Genomic DNA, 24,581 nt, shown 5'->3' with positions numbered 1-24,581 from the left:
TCGATTGCTAAATGTAATAGTTTGATCATGATGCTGAATGAATGTGTCTTTTTAAAAATGTAGCATAAAATTAGTCTACTCTGAAGCCACTCTGGTAAACTACCCCAACAATATGAAGTTAGAATGACTTCAAGGTGATTTCAGGTTCCATTCAAGATGTATTTATGGGACAGCCTGGGTGGCTCAGCGGTTTAGCGCCACCTTCAGCCCAGGGCATGATCATGGAGACCTGGGATTGAGTCCCTCGTTGGGCTCCCCACATGGAGCCGGCTTTTCCCTCTGCCTGTGTCTCTCATGAATAAATAAAATCTTTAAAAAAAAAAAAAAAAGAAAAAGAAAAAGAAACCAAAATGTATTTATAACCTTCTTGAGCCATTGTCTCCAGAAACTTTAACATAGTTGAACTGACAGTTACTGTTGTGACCTGGAGTTCACCATTAAAAAGATCACCCAAACAAAGTCACAGAGCTTATTTGTTATTAATATGATTGTTGGCATATCTTACATGATTGATCTAAACTGAATTATGGTATCAAAATAATAAATGGGAATAAAGCCTGTGTATCATACAATATCATGGATAATCAATAAATGATTTAATATACTCTTGAAAAAAATCAACTGCACTCTTATATGCTAACTAGAAATTTAAATCACTAAAAACAATTCCATTTACATTCCAAACAAATCATTGAGAACAAGAGCAAAAAAGAGAGCACAACATCTTTACGAATAAATCCAAGAAAAAAATCTGCAAACAACAAAACATCCTTGAGACAAATTTAAAATAATTGACATGGAGGTTAACCATGTTTCCTGTTCAGAAGACTAAACGTGTTTGGGATGATAATTATTTTCAATTTTGTCTCTAGAACCAATACAATCTATTCAAATTGCAGCAAGCTTGTTTGCAGAAATTGGCATGCTAATTCTAAACTATATATAATAATTTAAAAAGTAGAATGACCAAAGCAATCTTTAAAATGTAGTGTAACAGTTACTATGAAGTTCCAACAATTGACACTTTGGTATTGGTGAAATAATAGACATGTGGATGGATGGAGCAAAATTAAGCCTACACAAAGATACCAGTTGAATTTTGACAGAGGTACCAAGAAATTTTAATGGAGAAAGAAAAATTTTCAACAAATAGTGCTTGATCACCAGAACAGGATATCTGCATGGTATAAATTAAAAAATAAATAAATAAATAAATAATAAATATTTTAAAAAATCACCAAACATTACTTATACCAAATGGACATTAACTCAAAATGGACCACAGACCTAAATGTATAACCTGAAAGTACTAAATGGAAAGCACAAGAGAAAATCTTTGTGAGCTTAGAACACAAAAACACGTAAACCACTGAACAAAAATATTAGTAAGTCGGACTTCAAGATTTTTCTCTGAGAACAGAAAAAGCAGGCTACAGTCTAGGAGAATACATTCATGGCAAATACAGGTCCCCCTCACTATCTGAAAGCAGAGTGTGCCACTGAAACATTTGGAGGATGAAATGGTATAAAGCAAAGAAGCACCTACCACTTCACAGAAGTGGAAATCCTCTTGGATGTTCTTCAGTTACCGAAAACCAGTTCTAAGGCAGGTCTTTCATCAAAGCAAAGTGGCATAAAGTGAAACTTAAGATAGTGGGGAAAGCCCGTATATTAGAAAGTGACTTTTGTCTATACTATATTAAGAACTCTTACAACTCAGTAAGACAAAGAATCCACTTAAAAAATGGGAAAGATCTTTGAATAGATACTGTGCAAATCAAATACCAATATCCAATAGGAGCTTGAAAATATCTTTTTAAAAGGAAACTGATAATTAAAACCACAATGAGATACCACTACACACACACAAACACACACAAATGGAATTGCTAAAATGAAAAAGAGTGACCATACTGTGCTTTGGAAAGGATTTAGAATAACTCGAACTTCCCAACTTTGCTGGCAGAACATGAAATTGTAGAGCCTTAAGAAAATAATTTGGCTTTTTTTTTTTTATAAAGTTAAACATACACTTACCGTATGACCCAGCAATCGCAGTCATAGGTATTTTCCCAGGAGAACTGAAAACATATGTCCACACAAAGACTTGTACAGGAATGTTCATAGCAGCTTTATTTGTAATGGCCTAAAACTGGAAACAACCCAAATGTCCATCATCAGGTGAATGGATAAACAAAATGCGGTATATCCATACAACGGTATATCCATACTCAGCAATAAAGAACAAACTATGAATACGTACAATAATACTGGTGAATCTCAAAATCATTATGCTGAGTGAAAGTAGTCAAACATTATATACTGCATGACTCCACTTACGGAGAGTTATAAAGACGCATGCTAATACATAGTGACACAAAGCCCATCAGTATCTGTTCGGGAATGAATGTGAAAGTAGTATCAATTACAAAAGGGCATAAGCAAAATTCACCATGCAAAGATCCTTTTCTTGATTGTAGTGATAGTTTCATGGATATATGCATGTCCAAGTCAATAAACTGTATAATTTCAAAATGAGAAGTTAATTGTAAATCAAAGTTGAGCCCCAAACAAAGCAAGTTATAGAAGTTAAGGTAAGACAATGTGTATTTAGTCATTACCATGCAAAACAATACTGTCATTATTGATTACTGAAATAAAAAAAAGTTAAAAGTAAAATATCCTGAATTGGGATAAAAAATACCAAATTCTGACAACAGATCTATCTGCGCAGAAAGAAAAGACAATGGACTGTAGAGGCCTGGTTAATAGGAGGCTTCAGCTATTTTGTATTTAAATTGCCTTAAATCTTAGAATATGAAGTGACAATATAAATTTTTTTTTGAACAGATGACATACTTGTTTGCTTGCTGGAATGATATGTGTGCATACTTGTTTACAATATCATTTTCTATATTTCTATATGTTTGAAATATACCATTATAAAAAAAGGATTTATTTCCAAACAGCCATAATAATTCTCTGCCACACACACACCTTCACACCAAAAGCAAAACCAAACAAAAATAAACCTCCAGGTACAGATAGCTTCAATGAAGACTTAAGCACTTGAGGAGACAATTATATAAATTTTACACAAACTATTTAGAAAAAGCAAGAAGAAGGAATGATTGCAATTCATTTTTTAAACAGCAGTGCCCTAATACTAAAATTTTATAAATATTTACAAAACTATAGACCAAAGTCCCTCAAGAATATAGATACAAAAATCCGTAACTGTTAGCATATAAAACCTAGTGATATATAGAAATTATAAATGATGATCACTTGTAGTTTACATTATGTCAGCTTATACAATGTCAGTTCAACATCTGTGCATCCATCAATGCATCATAAATGTGATAACAGATAAAAAATATATGATTATTTCAATAGTGTATAAAAAACATGACAATATTCAACTTCATTCATAATCACAAATAAAAATAAATAGGGTCTGGAAGAAAATTTCCTTCATCAATCAATGGAACCTCTGAAAAGCCTCCAACTAGTATCACATCTAACTGGGAAAGCCTGTGGATCATGACAAGGGGAAGAGGAAAAAGATGCCAACTCTCACCACTTCTCAGCCCTTTTCAGAATGTGACAGTCAAGATTAATGTGGCAATAAAAACAAAGGGGATAGAAACTTTAAACAAAAATGTCATACTGCCTTTATTCTTATGTGACATTATTAGGTAAGAAAAAAATCCTAAAAATAAAAAATAAATTCTCAGTGCAATAACTGTGTCTAGTAAGACCACATTAGACAAGGTCGATATTTTTAGAAGAAAACAGGAAAAATTTTTCATAAATTTGGGATAAGCAGAAATTTATTGGATGAACACAGTATCTGTGAGCCATTCAGAAAAAAATTGAGAAATTTAGTTTTGTCAAAATTAAAATTTCTGTTATTTGAAAGATACCATACAGAAAGTCAAAAGAATACACGCTTTATTTCCAGCATATATGAACCTTTATAAGTGAACGTTGAGAAGAAAAATGACCTGATAAAGGAGTAGAAGAAAATGTTTGAACAATTCACAAAAGAATATGTGTAAGTGCTCAAAGAGAACATTAGAAGATACTTGGTACCATCAATTGTATGGTAACTGTAAATTATACTATAAATGAGATAGTACTACACTCTGAGATGGCTAAAATTTAAAAAGTGGACAATACTAAGACTGCAAGAACGTGAAACAAGTAGAAATCTCATATTTTGCTGGTGGGTATGAAAATCTTTCAATCAATACTCAATAAACTTTGGGAGTTTCTTAACAGGTTAAACATACCTTACCATATTACCCTACACCTTAACTCTCATGTATTATCCAAGAGAAACAAAAATATAGCTCCACACAAAAACTCATACAGAAATGTTCATACAAGCTTTGTTCACAATAGCCAAAACTGGAAACAACCCAAATGCCTTTGAAGAGTTGAATGGATAGTTACATTTAATAAGTAGTTGTAAGTGATAGGAAATGGCATAAGGGAATAATTTGGGGAACAGAAATTTCTGTATGTTCATAGTCATATCAGTTAAATCAATGAATATATACATCAGAACTCACTAAACTGTGAAATTAAAATGTTTACCTTAAAATTAAAATGTGTGCACTTATCAGACATCTTAATGAAGTTGATTAAAAAATATTTTCCCCCCAAAAAAAAAAAATATTTTCCCAAAGCGCCCAGCTGGCTCAGTTGGTTAAGCATCTTAACTCTTGATTTGGACTCAGATCATGATCTCAGAGTCCTGAGATTGGGCCCCAAATCTCTCTCCACGCTGGGCGTGAAGCCTGCTTAAGAGTCTCTCGTTGCCTCTCCCTGTGCCCCTCCCCATCACTTGCACATGCTCTCTGAAAAACCGCCATATGTATTTGTTCACAAATAAAGTTCCTAATGCAAATGGTTTCATTGGGTGAATTCTATAAAATACTTAAGGAAAAAAATTATTATTACATATATATATGAACATATATATCGCATATACACAAACACATGTAATATATATATGTACTATACATACATACATATATAAAACTTTTCAGAATACAGAGAAAGAACACTGCCAACTTGTTTTTAATGGCCAGAATATCCTTGATTACTAAAACCGAGAAATAAATTATAATAAAATGCGTAATATAAATACAATTCCTTAAAATATTAGTATGTTATATCTAACAATATGTAATGATGAAGTGGAGTTTGTCCAAGGAATGTAAAGTTCAATAAATATTTTTAAAGATTAAATATAGTTCATGCTTTTATTTTAATAAATGCAGAAAAGCAGCTGACAAAATCCAATTCTCATCTATAATAACTCATAAACTAAGAATAAATAGGAATTTCTTAATCTGATAAAGGACAAACCCTACAGCTAGTATCATACTTCAAGGTGAAATACTGCATGTCTTCTTCCTAAGATTAGAAACAAGAAAAGCATATTCTTTCTCATAATTTAAATTAAATATTTATTCAAGGCCCCTGCAAGAGGAAAAGAAGAAATAGGGGGCACAAAGATTGACAGGAATAAGTAATGCTTTATTTGCTAAACTGTATGATTGTTTACATAGCAAATCATAGAGGTCTACAAATTATCTGCTATAACTAAGTTTAGTAGGTCATAGGAAATAAATCCTATATACAAAATAAATTTCCATTTTTTAACAATCAGCAATTGAAAATTAAATTAAAAAGTCCAACTTAACATAGAGTAAAAAATGTGTAAGGCATTCTCACTGAAAATGACAAAATATTGATGAGAAATTTAAGAAGCCCTAAAGGAACCAAGATACCTCTACACTGGTTTCCATAATAGCTATAGCAATTTACATTCCTGCCGATGGTGCACAAGAGTTTCTTTTTTCCACATCTTCACCAATATTTGTGACTATTTTTTGTCTTACTGGTAATAACATATCTCATTGTGGTTTTGATTTTCATTTCCCTGGTGATTTTGAATACCTTTCCATATACCTGTTGGCCATTTGCATGTCTATTCAGGTCATGTGCCTGGTTTTTAATTGGGTTACTTGTTTTTATGCTATTGAATTGTAGGAGTTCCTTATATATTTTGGGTATTAACCCCTTAGCAAATACATGGTTTGCAAATATTTTGTCAAAATATGGAAACAACCTAAATGCCCATCCATGAATAAAAGAATAAAGAAAATGTGATTTATATATACAATGGAATATTGCCCAGCCTTTAAAAAAAAGAAGGAAATTCTGCTCTTCATGTCAATGTGGATGAACGTAGAAGACATTAAGCTAACTGAAATAAAGCAGATATAGCAAGACAAATACTGCATGATTTCACTTGCATGCAGAATCTAAAATAGTCCAACTCAAAGGAGCAGAGAGGAGAATGGTGGTTGTGAGGGGCTGGTAGGCGAAATGAGGAGATATTAATAGCATCAGTTATGTAGGATGAACTAATTTCTAGAGATCAAAATATAGCAACGTAACTATAATTAATAATATTGAATTGCATACTTGAAATTTACTGAAGGGATAGATAGTAAGTGATTCCACCACACACACACACACACACACACACACACACACACACAAAGTGGTACCTATGAGAGATAATGGGAGGCTGATGGATATGTTAATTAGCTTGATTGTGGTGATGATTTCACAATGTACACATTATTAAAACATCAGGTTGTACATCTTATACAATTTGTCAATAATACCATAATAATGATGAAAAAAATAAAATAGCTCATGAATACAAAGCCACATTCTCTCCAAATCGTAATTCTATCACACTTACTGAAAATGGAAATTGACCAGCTGATTCTAAAATGTAAATGGATATATATAGGACTTTTCCAAAGATGGCAAACACAATATATCCCATCCTATACATTCTTAAATTGTGACCTTGTTGAGCACCAGAGACTGTGTCACCTCCCTCTGAACCTGATTAGACCTCTGTATGGCAAAAGTGACACAAGGTGACTTCTGAGGCTAGTCCTAAAACACACAGCTTTCCACTGTTTTCTTAGGACATGAGCTTTTAGATTCCATCACCACACTCTAATAGTACCCAGTGCTCATGCAGCGCTGGTTTCAGTGCACAGTATTACCATGAGTCAGTATGGAAACCCTCATGAATGATAGGCACATGGCCTTAGTCAACAGAAACTGTTGCAATACAGGGAATAACTAGCCTAGACTGAACTCTGGTTCAGCCTAATAAACCTTAAAAGCAAGATCAGAAATGGTCAAAACAACTTCTCTATGGCAGAACAAAACTAACATAAAAATACAGAAATACAAAAATAATCAACAACAAAAAATATGCATAATGTCTGGCATTCAGTGAAAAATTAACTGTATGACAGGCAAGAAAATATGACTCATAATAAAAAGAAAAATAAATTGCCATGACCTATGAACAAACATGTGAGAACTAGGAGAAAAGAACATTAAAACAATTATATAGCAATATTCCAGTAAGTTCAAGACTTAATACATGGAAGATATAAAAAGTGTTTAGATTACCTGCAGGTCAAAACTGAGATGTGTGAGATGAAAATGTACACAGGACAGGCTTAGTAGCCAATATGACGCTGCCAAAGAAAAGACAAGGAAGTGTGAAGAGGCAACAATTGGAACTCCAGTATAAAACACACAGAAAACTTTATGAAGAAATCAATAAAAGCCATGAGAAAATGTCAGTCAAGCTCTAAAGGACAAGGGTCTCTAAAGGAGTCTCTAAAGGAGAAGGGGTACTTAAAAACTATTTCAATAAATAAAGCAAAATAATTTTCCATGCCAAAAATGTCAATTTGAAGAGCACTGGGTATCCACAGATCGAACACACTCAGAGCCAGACTCCCAGCACAAGAATCATGAAGAAACTGAACCAAGGCCCAACATATGCACATTCATACAAGCAGGGACAAAGAGAAACTCTTCAAAGGATGCTCAGAAAGACATCATTGACAACACTGAGATGACAGCACACTTCCCACTGGAAACAATTCAAATTACAAGACACGGCAACACTAGGAAAATGTATAAAGAACAGAAAAACGGTCAACCTAGATTTCTATATCCAGTAAACAAAATAGCTCAAATGAAGAAAATGAAATATTTAAGAAGATGAAGTGTTTTCAACAGCAGAGTCACCCCAGGATAAATAAATAAAGTCCTTCAGGCCACTGGAAATCAACTGCAGATGGACGTGGGTCTATGTGAAGAAGGAACAGCACTGGAAATGGTAATTATATGGGTAAATACAAATACATGAGATTTTCTTATTGTTTACATCCTCATAAAAGATAATCAGCTAATAAAAATAGTTAACAATGTGGTGTGAGATTTGTGATACATGTAAAACTAAAATGGATGTTGGGCCACCTGGGTGGCTCAGTGCTTAAGCGTCCAATTCTTGATTTCTCCCTCTCTCTCTCTCTCTCTCTCTATATATATATATATATATATATATATATATATATGTGTGTGTGTGTGTGTGTGTGTGTATACATATATACATGTATATGTGTGTGTGTGTGTGTGTGTGTATATATATATACACACACACACACACACACACACACACACACACACACAGATTCTATTTCTCTGGTGAAACCCTAAACTGATAAACCATGTCAACACTAATAAAAAGAAATCTTTAATACTTATTTGGCAATGTTAACATTAGACAAACTACTACAGGGGAAAGAGCATTATAAGGAATTACTTTATGGTGATAAGAATATTAATACAAACAGAAGGCTATAATACCTTACCCATTTATGTACCAAAGAGCAGAACTTTCAAAAGAAATGAAAAAAACATTGATAGAACTATAAAGAGAAATAGACAATCCATTTACTAAGACAGGTAAATACCTCTCTCTAAATAACTAATAGACAGAAAATGAATAAGGATATAGGAAATTCGGGCAGCCTGAGTGGCTCAGCGGTTTAGCACCACCTTCAGCCCAGGGCATGATCCTGAGACCCGGGATCAAGTCCCACATCGGGCTCCCTGCATGGACCCTGCTCCTCCCTCTGCCTGTGTCTCTGCCTCTCTCTTTCTCACTCTACTCTGTCTCTCTCATAAATAAATAAAATAAATAAATGAAATCTTTAAAAAAAAAAGGATATAGGAAATTCAAATAACATCAACAACCAAACTGACCTATTTGATATTTAGAGAACATTCTACCCAATGAAAGAAAAATACATATTCTTCTGAAGTATAAATGGTTCATTTACCAAAATATACCATTTGCTGGGCCATGAAACATGTCAATAAACCTAAAAAGTATTCAAATCATGTAAAGTATGCTCTCTAACAACAACTGAATTAAATTAGGATTCAATAGAAGAAAGACTTCTGGAAATTCCCATAACATTTAGAAATTAAATACACTTCTAAGTAACTGATTGCTGGAAGGAGAATCAAAAGAGAAATGAACATTTTGACATAAATAAAGATGAAAACACAACATGTGAAAATCCGTGAGGTGCCACTAAAGGAATACTAGGGTATTAAAGGATACAAATTATCAAAATGCTGCCCCCCAAAAGATAACCTGAATAGCCTTCTGTATTCAAAAAATTGAATTTTTAGCAAAAAACAGAAGACAAAAAAAAATATTGCCTAACAAAACAAAATAAAAGGTGTACTATGGTTTTGCCTTGTTATTTATAGTAAAATGCAGGAGAAAAGAGATCAATTGAAGATTGTACTGAGAAGCAAAATAGAGTCAGCACCTGAAGATTTGAAAGGTTCTTGGCCTATCCACCTTGCAAAAGATGCTAAAACTAGGGAATTCACTTGCTGAAAAGCAAGCTCTGGAGAGAATGATGGTATGGCTAGATAAACTTTTGCCACTGAAATTAGGTCTGTGACTCATAGATCCACTCAACTATCCTAGAAGAAATCTGGAATCGATACATAGCTATTCTGGAAAGATCTGGGTCTCCACAAAACCTGTCTGTCTTGATGAATGGTGTGAATACCCAGGACATACACAGAAGATCTGCCAGTTTTTGAGAATGTTTCACAGCAGAAACATGGCTAACTTGGACTAAAGGGGATACAGACAAGATAAAATTAAAGAGGTCTGTTAGATTTCCAAATGTTTACAACAAGCAGGAAATGGCTGGCATTATTATCTTCAAACACATGCTACCCTTCAATAAAAAAGAATGACTGACATGAATGTGTCCCCTGCCCAGAGGCTGACCCAGCAAAGCCACAGGCCTGGAATCTGGGACAATGGAGACTCCACGGAGTTAGTACCTCTGTGAGTCCCATGGGAAGAGGACGGAGCTACACAGGTCTATTCCAAAGCCCTGAAATTTAATAGAATTTTCCCTCCTGAGTTTCAAACTTGTTGACCCCTTTCTGCCAGTTTCTCCCTTTTCAAAATAGTAATGTCTACCTTATGCCTATCCCACCATTTTATTTTGGAAGTATATAATTTTTTTCTAAGTTCAAATGTCCACAGAAGAGAGAAATGTTACCCCAAGATGAATTAATTATGCCTGGAGTTACAACCATACATAATTTGGGTGACTTATATAATGATAATTTGGAATTTTTGAACTAATATTTAGATGAGATTTTAGACATACAGTTGATGTAATCGTATGAAATTTTAGAGGATGTTGGGACAGGGGGAATGTATCTCAAAGTGGTATAGTCAAAAATATTTGAGGGCTAAAAGGCAGATTGTAGTGTGTTCAATTATGTCCCTCAAAAGGATACTGTCTACATCTCACCTCTTAATACCTTTGAAACTGATAAAAACACTATACTTAAGTGAATAATACAGCATATTACAGTATACTTAAATCCAACCATAGATTAAATGGATTAAAAGACACTGTCGAAAAAGGATTAAAACTTGAAGACTTAGTTATAATTCCTTATAGAAGAGACACACATTAATTACTTCAATGAAAAGGTTAGGGCCCCTGGGTGGCTCAGTCAGGTAAGCGTCTGACTCTTGGTTTTGGCTCAGGTTATCGTCTCAGGGTCATGAGATCAAGCTCTGAGCTGGGCTCCATCTCCATATCTGCTTGAGATTCTCTCACCCTCTGCCTGTCCCCCTGCTCATTCTCTCTTTCTCTCTCTAAAAAACAAACAAAAAAACAAAAACAAACAAAAAACTCAAAATGAAGTGAAAAGTCTAGAAAAAAATCACACAAATAAAAATCTGGAGTAGTTTTATTAATGTCAGAAATTATTTTTAAAAATCAGTATTTGAGAATTTTAACTATTTTATCTTGGTAAATGACAACAAAGATTCACAGAAAACAAAAAATCCATGTGAATATAAGATATATTAACAAACATACAGTATCAAATACATGGACATAACTGGTATTTATAAATCAATACACTCAATAACTGCAGGATATACATGTTTCCAATAAAATAACTATAAATATATGGATTAAATTAACACAGAGTATGTTAATTCACTACCGTAGATTAAATCAGTACCAAATTAAATTTTGAAAATCTCCAAATATTCAAGAAGCATATTTTTTTTTTGAGGAGGGAAAAAAGAATAAAAGGGAAAAGTATTCTTTGGCAGTTGAGTAGAGATGTGGAAAAGGAGCAAAGGGGGAAAAAATTAAGATCCTTAAAAATATTTAAGAAAGAACCAGAGCAACAGCTGTCCTTCTTGTCAGGGTGACCCCATGCCCCAAGCCCACCATCCATGCACCACCTCAACTCCACCTGTCCCTGCGCAAAGCACATCAGAACTCCTGGTCTACACTCCACCTTAACTCCAGCCACCCAATCAGGGCACCTCTGGCATAGAACAACACAGGACGCCCACTTCAGCATCATCTATCCTGCAAGGGTGCCCTTCGTATACAGAGCCCCAGGACCCACTGGCTTCCATACACTTCAGGTGTCCTGACAGGGTATTCTCTGCATGGAGAGCCCTAAGACCACCTGACCCACACCAACTTCAGCTCTAGTCACCACACCATAGCACCCCCAGCCATGCCAGCCACAGTCAGCAGGTACACACACAACCCAAAGAGGGAATGACCATACACAAGACCATTCTTTCAAGTTTAGGAGAAGTACCTGTTCCACCTAATTCCCAGAAACACAAAAAGTCAAGCAAAATGAGAGGATGAGAATTTACTCTAAAAAGAAAGAAAAAGACAAATCTTCAGGGAAAAAAACAATGAAACAGAGATAAGAAGTATGCCTGGTAAAAAATTTACAGTAATGATCATAAAGATGGGTTGGAGAGAAGAGTATAAGAACTCAGTGAAAACGTCAACAAAAAGAAAATATAACAAAGAATCTAACAGAGTTGAGAAATACAATAACTGAAATGTGGGGCACCTGGGTAGTTCAGTCAGAGAATACACTTTAAAAAAGAATACAATAACTGAAATGAAAAATATACTGGAGGGAATCAGCAGAGTAGCAGATGCAGACAAATCAGCAATTTGGAAGATAGGGTAACTGGAAAGCACCCAAGCTGAACAGGAAAAAAAAAAAAAAAAAGGTTTTTAAAAAATGAGGATAGGTTAGAAGATCTCTTGAAACAATATCCAGTGAACAAACTTGCATTACAAGGGGCCCAGGAGGCGAAGATAAAGAGATAGAGGAGAAAACACATTTGAAGAAATAATGGATGAAAACTTCCCTAACCTGGGGAAGGAAAGAGACACCTGGGTTCAGGAACTACTGAGCTCTCCCTACAAGATGAATCCAAGGAAATCCACACTATGACACATAATAATTAACATGGCAAAGATTAAAGACAAAGAGAATTTTAAAAGCAGCAAGAGAGAAGCAGATAATTAGGTACAAGGGAAACCCCATAAAACCTCCAGTTGATTTTTCAGCAGAAACTTTGCAGGCCAGAAGAGAGTGGCATGATATATTCAAAGTGGTGAAAGGGAAAAATCTGACTCTGTAATGAAACCTCTATAAAAACCTATGAGAACAACTTTTTGATCTTTTTCTTTTACGAGCTTCCACACTTGTGTACTCAGAATGCTTTCTTGTGTTACTAAGGTAGGCTGCAAGGTCAACATGGACAGAAGCTTCTTTTTCTTCAGGTCCTCATCCTATATATCTTTTCATCTGGCTGCTGATTCAGATCTTTTGTCACATTCTTTAATAAATTAATAAACATAAAATAATAGTTGTCCCTGAGTTCTGTGAGCTACTCTAGTATATTAATCAAACCTAAGGAAGTTGTTGGAACCTCCAATCTACAGCCGGTTGATGAGAAGCCCAGGTTAACAGCATGGGGCTTACGACTGATGCCCAAAGTTGCAGAGGGGAGGCTGGGAACAGACTTGTAGACTATACATTATAATATTCCAATGCCCAATTAAAAAAGAAAAAAAAACATGCAAGAAACAAACACACAAAAAAACCATGTGCCCTCAAAGGAACATCATAAACTGATAGAAGTCATTCTTGAGGGAAGCCTAGAATTCAGACTTACTAGAAAAAAGACTTTAAAAAACTATCTTATGTTTAAAAAGCTTAAAAGATTACAAAGAACAAAAGACGGAGGAAGATGGTATATGAGAAAAAACATGAATAACAATAAAAAATATAAATCATAAAAAGGAAACAAATTTTGTAGCTGAAACACAGTAAGTGAAATAAAAACTGATTAGAGGAGTTGAACAGCAGATATAAGTACATATAAGAAAGAATCAGTGAATCTGAAGATAGGACAATTGAAATTATCAAGTCCAAGTTATAGAAAGAAAAATAAAGAAAAATGAATAGAATCAGAAGGACTTGCAGGAGACCTGGAAGTTGAAATTATGGGAATCCCAGAAGGAGAAGGGAAAGACAATAAAATAATGGTAAAAAACTTAAAGAAATGCATCAATTTACAAATGAAAGAACTTAACAAATCCAAGTAGAACAAACTCAAGAGACCCATGCTGACACACATTAAAACCAAACTGTTGAAAGGTAACAGTATAGAAAATTATTGAAAGAACCAATACATAAGCTACTCATCATGTACATGAGATCCTACATAAGACTATCAGCTAACTTATCAGGAGAAATCTTGTAGGGCAGAAGAAAGTCACATGATATACTTAAAGAGCTAAAAGGAAAAAAAATTACCTGAAAATTCTGTATCTGGTAATTATGCCCCTCAAAAATGAGGGAGAAATTAAGCTATTTCCAGAGAAAGAAAAGCTGAGGGAGTTCATTATCACTATACTTGCCCTATAAGAAATGCTAACGGGAGTCCTGGTAGAAATGAAAGAATGCTAGAAAAATAACTCAAAGCCAGGTGACAATATAAAGATCTTTGGTAAAGGTAAATACATGAGGAGTATAAATGTAGGTATTATTATAATTATTTTTATTTATAATCACTTTTTTTTTTTATTTTCCAAAGGATTTAGGAGGCGAATGCATAAAAATAATTATATATCTCTGTTTGGGGTATACAGTATTAAAGATACAATTTAGGACACAAATAATTTAAAGGGGGTGTACAGCTTTTATATTTGAATAAATTTAAGTTGGTATCAGTTAAAATTAGACTGTCATAAAATTAGGTTGTCATATGTCATCCCTGTTGTAATCAGAGAGTATGCTATACATACAAAGGAAATAAGGGAATCAAAAAGTGTCACCATAATAAATCAACTTAACAGAAAAGAAGGCATGAATGGAAGAGATAAGGTACAAAAAAAGTTTTAAGAAATACAAGAAACATGTATCAAAAAAAAAAAAAACCTCTGAAGCCCCTCCTTATAAGTAATAACTTTAAATGTAAGTAAATTAACCTCTTTAATAAAAAGATAGATACTGGCAGAGCAGATAAAAAATTATGTGACATGTTATCCACAAGAGACTCAAATAGATCTAAGATGCAGATAGGCTGAAAGTGGAAAAAAAAAAAAAACAGAAAAAGTTACTATATGCAAATAACCAAGTGAAAGTTGGGGTGGATATCCTAATATCAGACAAAATGGACAAACAAAAATTGTTACAAAATAAAAAGATGAGACATTACATATTGATGAAGGAAAATGTCAGTTCATCATAAAGACACAATTATAAACATACGTGCACTGCACCTAATAAAATAGTCCCAAAATATTAAAGCAAAATGACAGAATTGAATGGAAAAAGAGTTATACAAAATAACGACTTGAAAACCCCACATTTAATAGTAACAACCAAACAAAAAATCAATACAGGGCTTGAACAAAACTATAAACCAATAGGACTCAAGAGCCATACATAGAAGCCTGCATCAAAGTAGCTAAATACATATTTTTATCAAATGCACACAGGACATTCTCCACTACAGACTACATTGCTGGGTGACAAAAAAAGAAGTTAATAAATTTTAAAAGATTGAAATCAATGAAGTATCTTTTCTGATCCCAACAGAATGAAGCTAAAAATAAGTAAATTAAGAACACTAGAAAATTCACAAATACCTGGAAATCAAACAGTATATTATTAATCAATGTATCAACTAATAAACACAAAGAAAATAAATACTATGAGATAAATAATAATGAAAACACAATATACCAAAAAGCTTATAGGGTGCAGCAAAATGAGTGCTAAGTGTGTTTATAATTCTAAACACATACATAAAAAAAGCAGCAGGATCTCAAATTAATAAACTCATTTAGCTTAAGGAACTAGGAAAAGTGGAACAAACTGAGCACAAAGCCAGCAGAATGAAGGAAATAATAAAGATGAAAGGTGAGGTAAATACATATATTATATATGTATACATATAATATATACAATAGAGAAATATCAACAAAAAAATGTTGGTTCTTTTGAAAAGATGTGCAAAGTTGACCACTTCAGGTAGACTAAGATTAAATGAGAGAAGACTCAAGACACTAAAATCACAGTATTAGGGAATGCAGGAACATTACCACTGATTTTACACATTATATAAACTATATTATGAGTAACTGTATACCAATAAACCGAATAACCTAGATGAAACAGGCAAATTTCTAGAAGCACACATCCACTAAAAATGACACATAAAGAAATAAAAAATCCGAATATACATGTGACTATTAATATAGTGGATCAGGGGGATCCCTGGGTGGCTCAGTGGTTTGGCGCCTGCCTTCAGCCCAGGGCATGATCCTGGAGACCCAGGATGAAGTCCCACGTCAGGCTCCCTGCATGGAGCCTGCTTCTCCCTCTGCTTGTGTCTCTGCCAATCTCTCTCTGTGTGTCTCTCATGAATAAATAAATAAAATCTTAAAAAAAAAAAAAAAGATAGTGGATCAGTAATCAAAAACTTGCCCAGAAGGAATAGCCTAGCCTAGGATCATATGGCTTCACTGGTGAATTCTACCAAATTCAAAAAGTAACACAAAATTTTTTTTTCAAACTCATCCACAGTTTGTAGATGAGGGAAAACCTCCTAAATCTAATAAGGCTAGAATTACCCAGACGAAGACACTCTAAGAAAAATATAGTTCAATATCCCTTATGAGTATAGATGCAAAAATCCTCAACAAAATAAAAGCAACCAAATTCAGCAACTTATTAAAGGATCATACACATGGCCAAGTTGGTTTTATTCCCAGAATGCAAGAATGACTCAACATATGAAAACTTGACCAATGTAATAATACACATTAGCAGAATAAAGGGAGAAAATAACCCAACACATGCTCATCTCAACAGATACAGAAAAACCATTTTCCCAATGTTGACACACATTCATGGCAAAGATAATCAACTATGGATAGAAGAAGAGTTCCTAACCATGTTGAAGGCCATATGTGAAAAACTCTTGGGTAACACCATGTTCAACAATGAAAGACTGAAGCTTCCCCAAGATCAAAATCAACAGAGACATCCACATTTGCCATTTATATTCAACATATAAATATGTATAATCTGATATGAAAAAGAAAAGCAAAGGAATCCAACTGAAACTGAAGAAGAAAATTATTTCTGTTCACAGGTGACATAATCTTATGACTCTAAAAAAAATTCCTAAGAATCTAATAAATTTAGCAAAGTTGCACATTAATACAAACAGTTGCATTTCTATAAATTAGCAAAGAACAATTCAAGAGGAAATTTAAAAATAATTTACAATAGCATCATAAAATATTCAGAAATAAATTTAAGTAAGGAGGTAGAAGACCTGTACACTGACAATTACACAACACTGCTGAAAGAAATCAAGTTAGATGTAAATAATAGGAAAGATATCTGTATTATTGGATTAGATGACTTAATACCATTAAGATAAAAATAGTAATACTACCCAAAGCAACCTATAGATTCAATGCAATCCCTATCAGATAAAATCCCAATTGCGTTTTCTCTCTGCCAAGAAAACTCAGTTCACAGATCTCTGCCATGACCTGCTTCTTATCACACAGGGCTCGACTCAAGAGTCACTTTTTGGGTGAAGTCTTCCTTGCAATCCAATTAAGGGAGGATTTTAGTGACATGAGGGACACAGGCCTTACTTTCTATGGCTTTGGGAAACAAACAAAGGTTGCAGAAGGGCAGGAGGGTGAGGGGATGGAGTGAACTGGGTGATGAGCACTAAGGAGGGCACCTGATGGGATAAGCACTGGGTGTTACACTCTATGTTGGCAAACTGAATTTAAATAAAAAGTTAAAAAATAAATAAATAAATAAATAAATAAATAAATAAATAAATAAATAGTTAAAAATAATAAAAAAATTAAAGTCCACTTTTTATTGTTCAGGAAGTGATGCTCAGAGTCCAATAAAAGTAGTTCCAACAAGTCTAATTACACCTCTATTGTGAGAAAGGTTAAGATAGGATGAACATCTTAATCTGAAATAAAATCTACCAAAAATATCCGAGTCAAAATGCTCACTTTTTAAAAATCAGTTATCACATCCCTGTAAATTCATACAAGGAAATAACTCAAAAAATAAACGCTAAATGTAATTGTAAATCACCTTTATTACAGTAGTAAAACTAGGAAATAATCTAAAGGTCAACATAAACAAAATGCTGAAAAATAATTTTTAGTTAGCCATTTTAAATAAATAAAACTAGTATGAAGGCAGCAGAGTAAAACAGAACTATGTTTATAACTGAATGGTTAACAGATAATAAGTCATAATAATCTCATTACCATTGAACAAAACACTTCTAATAGCTCCATTAAAATTATAAATTTATGAAGACAAAGATCAAGTGACACTAAACAGAAACGATAAGTTGGAACTATTAGAGGAAACACACAATTTTTTTTCCTTCACCTCTAACAATGGTGTTCAAGCTTCGGGGGAAAACTTAATATTTTTTCACATTTTATTATGAAATAGAGAAAAAAAGACATAACTGCACAACATGATGAAACCTGTCCAGAAACAGTGTAAGCCATCACATAGAAATCTGGCTTCCCCCCCAAATTCCTCCTCTGCCCCCTTCAGTCACGCTCCCTCCGTTCCTGCAGACGCCAGCACTCTTCTGGTTGGGTGTACTAATTTCCTTGGATTGCATGAGAGTTTGGGCACTCACAAATGAATCTCTAAAACAGAGGTTAGCCCTGCCTGTTACGTGGATTCTGCGGCGGTCAGCTTCTTTCCCAGACCATGTTTATAAAATGGATCCACAGGATTGTGATCCCCGCTCATTCACCATCACTCCTGTAAAGCATTCCATTGTAGGAACAGATCACTGTTTATTCATACGTTTTACCATTAGTGGACATTTGGGCTGTCTCTGGTTTGGGGCTATTAGGAAACAGGCTGGGATGAAACCTCCTTCCATAAGAGCTGAATGCGAGTCACAGTGTGTGCACCGCAGTCACCGCCCCGCCACGCTGTGTTCCAAAGTGGCAGGACGTCCCCTGAGGCAGGCAGGCTGTGGGGCTCCGCACCCTCTCCAGCACCTAGTCAGTCAGGGCTGCTCACATCTGCCCATCTCAGAGTTGTGCAGTAGGATCTCATTCTGCCTTTACATTTCCCTGATGACAGAAAGTTTGAATATATTTTCAGGTATCCATTGATCATGTGGAATTACTCTTTTGTGAAGTACACTCGTTCAAATCTTTTCCCATTTTTAAAAATTGTTTTGACTTTTTTAATTTACATGTTCTGAGTACTAATCTTTTGTTGGTTATATCCACTACAATTTTCTCATTTTGTGGATTATCTTTTCTCTCTCTGCACTGTCTTGATAAACAGAAATACTTAATTTAGTAGAAAAAATTATCACTCATTTTTTATTTAACTTAGGATTTTTGTGTTTTGGAAAATCTTTTTTTTTATCATAAAGATATGATGATAATTTCCTACATGATATTCTAAAATATTTATAGTTTTTCTTCATGTATTTACATCTATAATACATCTGGAGGTGATTTTTTGACTGGGTCCAATTTCATTGTTCTTCTATATGGCTTGGCATTACCTCTCTGACAATTTTTGTTTTATGTATTTAAAACATATGTTATTTACTAAGTAATCACAAATTTAGCAGTATTTTATTATTATATCTACTTTGGTAGATTTATCCTTTTATCATCATGTAATGAATGCTGTGTATGTGGTGAGACTTCTTGCCTTTGATTGTGTTTTGTCAATATCAGCTTATTTTTTGGTTTTGGATTTAAAATTAAAACAAAGGTTGAGGGTTGCATGTCTTAGCAGAATAAATTTCAGAATCCAAAACATCTTATTAAAAACAACTGTACCTATTAAACAATTCACTTTCACTACATGAAGAACAAAGGTATACAGGACTTTATTAATAAAATCACTTTATTAATAAAATCATCTCAAGATGTTTGAATACTCTAACCTGTAATCTAATTACTTCTGACTGCTCACACAGACACTATATCACTATCAAAGAGCTCCTTGCTTGAGTCTTCCTAGAATTCCCAAAAGTGAATGTATAACAGCAAATCTTATGTATAAAGAAGGCAACAGAAATTAATGATATTGCATAAACTACTATTGAACTATACATTGGATTTGCAACAGTCAGTGAAAAGTAATGTTTCCCAGTAGAAGGAAAGTTCTCTTACCTAGATACTGCCTTTCCAAGGCTACTACCCAAGCACTTCCCCCAAGGTATTACCACACCAAAGCTAAGGGTACGGTAAGCATTTTACCAGGTATTGCCATGCCAATGCTGATACCCAGGAATCTCAAACTTCTACTTGTTTCAGCATCACCTAAAATGCCTATGACAGATGCAGATGTCTGCTTCACATACCTTGACTTATTTTTGAGAAAATCTTTAGGTAATTTTGATACACATCAGATTTTTAAAACCACTACCATAGTTTAAAGTGGAAAAAAAAGAAGGTGAAGTGGGATATTATGTCAAAAAATGTTATTTAACATACACGTGTTTTTCTGAGGTGATAAGAATAAAATGGAGAAAGATAAAAACAAGACATACGGAGTTTTACAGAAATAACAAAAACTATAGAAATTACCAAGAAAATCCTATTTCAGAATCTTTGTTTTAAAAAAATTTTATCAGAATACTCTAGCTGGTCTTTGGTTGTATTATCTTTGCAATATAATTTATGAAATTATGAGACATCTATAATTCCCAATTTAATTAGAATCCTTTTCAGTGCCAAAATGATTGACAAATCATGCATATAATAAATGCTAAATGTAAAACTAGAGAAGTAATTTAGAGTGAAAATTAATTTTAAATGCTAAGCAAATGAGAAATGAGGATGAGAACACAGGTGAAAATGTTAAGTCTCCACTAGTTAATATACAGTGTTCACCTGTCATCTATAAGTAAAACTCGCAGAAGACATCCAAAAGAGAAGAAAACACCACTGCTCACTTCACCAACTGCTAAAAAAGTATGTAATTTTGTCTCATGTAACAAACATTCATGCCCCAATCAATCTTCTTTGTTAAACATAAACTTGAAACATACAAGGTTTTATTTGCTGCTATCTAGTATTACATTTTATACTCAAAAGGATTTTAAGCTCATTTAAAATGTTAATTTTGTCTTACAACTAGTGTTATATTTTATACTGCCTTCCAAATCAAAGAATGATTTAAATGTCCTTTTGGGTAGTATATGCTCTTCAAAAATTTTGATGGCTTCATGTAAAATAGACAAAAACCACCATATATGACAGACACGTTAGACTGTGCTCCATTCAGAAAGCAAGCTCAGTCCTGCTTCATTTGTCTGACAGATGATAACAGTATAAAGGTAATTCTAAATTAAAATATTTACTGTATGATGGCATGAGATGAAATTTAGCAAATCACTAGTTAATAAGTATACTGGGCAATGATAATGATCCCATAAAATTTTTTTTTCTTTTTTAAAAATATTTTTATTTTTAAAAAAATACATATATTTTTCTATATGGACATTTAGTTACCCAATAACACTTATTTATTTATTTATTTATTTATTTATTTATTTATTTATTTATTTTATTTTTTTTTTTTATTGGTGTTCAATTTACTAACATACAGAATAACACCCAGTGCCTGTCACCCATTCACTGATCCCATAAAATTTTTAAAAAACATTGTATTTCTCGCCTCTATTCAAAGATGTGACTCATGCTGGCACGCTAAAGTTGAACTCTTCCACTGTGCTCTGTAAGCCCCGCCAAGGCCACAGCTCCTGTGCCACCAGTCCTCTCACCCGGTTACACAGAACTCCCCCAGAAATCTGCTGCTTCTTCCAGCTCTAGCTTGGAGAGTAAATGCTACCGCTGCATCTTCAAAGCCCCTCCAGTCTCACATCCTCCTGAAGGCAGGTGGTATCTCCATCACACCCCCTGTGGCCCACCCACCTTTATCTCAGTCTCCTCCGTATCTCCTCACTCTCTTCCCTCCTGCTTTTGTTCCCTAACTATTCCACAGATGTATCTCCCGTGTCTCTAAACTCTGTGGACAGAGGCCATATTTCTGGGAAAGCAAAATAGTAGGGAGAAAAATTTTTGAGATTTTTAAGTTTCACTACATACCCCCCATGGGGTCTGTTGTCAGGAATAAAATAACTGCTTAATGAACTGGATCAAACAGTACAACGTTTAACAAACCGAATGTTATAATTATGTGGTAAAATGAGGGAATCTGACAGCTACATTATTATCCAAATTTTATAAATGCAAAAAATTTTAGTAGTAAAAATTTTTTGCTTCTCACGGGTTCAGTTCTATTATTTCACTTGAAAGAGCTATGTTTAATTATTCCAAAATCCTTGGAATTCATGAGACGCAAACATTTAAACTTTTTCATTTATCTTAGGTCTTTATTAAGGGAAAATATAAATGCATTTACTAGACAGCTAAACTATCAGGTTCTGGTTTCACTGTTTGGTTTTCCAGGCTTTCTTCATCATTTCTGTGATAAAGTGATATACATAATCACAGATCATCAAAACAGCTACAAAGCTGGCATATGTTATAGTGTTTTGTTTGTGAAATCCGTGTCCTATTTCCTAAGATAACTTTCCAAGTACATTTTGTCAACTTCATATCCTTTAAGGAAAACTAAGCCAGAAAAAAAAAAAAAAACTAAAAGTAAAATCTAGCAGATTAAATACACAAAGCAAAAGGAACATTTAGTGCTCTATTATAGGAAAAAGATTTTGATCTGACTCGAGCTCGCAGAAAAGAGAAAAAAAGAGAGAAGACCAAATGATAATGGTACTAATTTATTGATGTTGATATATGCAAGCCTTTTAAAACTGAAGATTAACTGCCTCACTCAACTTTTGAATATAAAAATTTGAAAATGTGGAATCCATGAATTAACTCATCCTAAATAGCCTCTGTAGAACTTTCTTCAATAATAAGAAAAAGACAGATGAAAGCCAGAGAGTGGCTCATTAGAGCTAGGATCAAGTCAGAAAAAAACAACTAGTAATAAAACACTCCACATACTTAAATTTTAAAAAAGGTAAAAATATACCTAGTCTAGACTACACAAATGTAAACGCAACCATAACTGATTCCAAACAATATGTCACTCAGCTCCTGTTAGGGTAAGTAGCTCTGACTCTATTCTTTGCTTTTCCTTCCAGGCCACTGCCTAACACTTCCAACCAACCCCTTTAGCATAAATATTAATACAAAGGCTGAAATTAAGCCAGCTTTTCTTCTTTCAGATCTTCAGATTCACATAGTCTTTTCAAATACTGCTTCAAATGAGCTAAAGAAATATCTATATGACAGTAAGAATAAATAATAGGCATTCGTTTAGGCATTATAAAGTGAGTTCATAAGTATAAACCATGAAATTATAGTTCATTACATACCACAGCATTCAGGACATCTTGGATGTTTCAGGGTATTCATTCCATACCCTGGAAAGCAGCGATTAATCCAAACCATTTGGAGAGTACCTTCAATATAGTATATTTCAGGCAATGGCTCTGAACGTCTGCCTAGAACTTCTACTTGTTGATTAAAAAATCTCTCTATAAGATTTTTAGCCTAAAATTGAAATACAATATGAGAAAATTATTATCAGAAATAAATGTAATTTTAGAACAAATAAGGGTGCTTATGTACTTAGAAGCACTGAAAACAAATTCTTGAGGTCCTTTATCCTATATTCATAGGACATAAATAACACATGTGAAAATTAAAAGATGTCACCTATAAACATCAAATTTCCAAATGTACTTCAAATACAACACAAAGAAATCATTCAGATATATAACCAACATTTTGGTCTCTTTAGATTTTGAATAATATATGGATGGGCATATGAGAAAAATCAAAACAGCTTTTTGAAATGAAACCTCTCCAAGAAATGTACTCCAACAATTAATGTGATTTTTAAAAAACATGTACTTTAAGTATCTTTAAAAAGCATACATACCCTTTCAAAAGAAATACCCTCTGTTCTTTCCACAAAGAGAAATTAGGTTTAAAAACAGGAAATACAGCAAATGTTAAAATTTCCAAAATTAAATTTATAAAATAATTATGGCATCACTCTGATCTATAATTACCTTTATGCTTGTAATAATTATTCTGGGCTGAACCTGAAAATTAACAAGAGGCTTATGATTTTTAGTGTTAAAGCATGAGATAGGTCCACGAGTTGAAACCTTCTACAAGCCAGTTAATTCTCCTCCATTTTACCCTTCTAACTTCTAATGCAGTCAGAAGCAAATGGACTCATGCCAATCTATAACGAATGAAGGTGGCTACAACATACTGATTTCTTCAAACGTCTTACAAATTACATTCCTTGCATGACGATTGTAACTGTACAAATGTTATGCAATATATTGCATTTAAAGTAAATATACAACATTTATTCTATTAGTCAACTACTCACCAACTTTTTATAGTTTAAATGGTTTGCTTTTGATAAATTTTGGTAAATTTGTTGCTATTTATTTGATCAAAAACAAAAAAAATTTGGTTAAGAAAGTACTTAAAAACTAATTTGATATAAATATGCTATCCAATTAACTATATTTAAATGCCAGGCCATAATTAAAAGTTTCAAGAGACACAATCATAATCACTCAGCTTCCTAATACTACTTCCCCTACCCCCACCCCCCCCAAAAAAAATCAATGATGCTAGATATGGGAAAAACTGATAGGA

At 33.6% G+C, this 24,581-nt stretch overlaps 1 protein-coding gene across 6 annotated transcripts in view; it reads right to left on the bottom strand.

Annotated features, from left to right (window-relative positions):
* Nucleotides 1–24,581, bottom strand: part of ZPBP (zona pellucida binding protein) — an 87,506-nt gene that overhangs the window by 13,200 nt on the left and 49,725 nt on the right. The window contains exons 7-10 of one of the 6 annotated variants that reach the window (XR_013360604.1): nucleotides 23,975–24,007; nucleotides 23,273–23,450; nucleotides 7,525–7,592; nucleotides 2,038–2,152 (exon numbers count right to left, since the gene is read on the bottom strand). Coding sequence is in view for 4 of the 6 variants with exons in the window: in XM_077864243.1 (XP_077720369.1) it covers nucleotides 18,901–18,971; nucleotides 23,273–23,450; nucleotides 23,975–24,007 (282 nt within the window). In the remaining 2 variants the exon portion in view is untranslated. Of the gene's footprint in view, nucleotides 1–2,037; nucleotides 2,153–7,524; nucleotides 7,593–16,561; nucleotides 18,972–23,272; nucleotides 23,451–23,974; nucleotides 24,008–24,581 lie in introns of those variants that run through there. The other 5 variants (XR_013360605.1, XM_077864241.1, XM_077864243.1 and 2 more) reach the window with 5 other exon arrangements.

The sequence above is a fragment of the Canis aureus genome, chromosome 21, assembly GCF_053574225.1.
Source record: "Canis aureus isolate CA01 chromosome 21, VMU_Caureus_v.1.0, whole genome shotgun sequence".
Lineage (NCBI taxonomy): Eukaryota > Metazoa > Chordata > Mammalia > Carnivora > Canidae > Canis > Canis aureus.
This window is presented reverse-complemented; position numbering and strand designations above follow the sequence as displayed.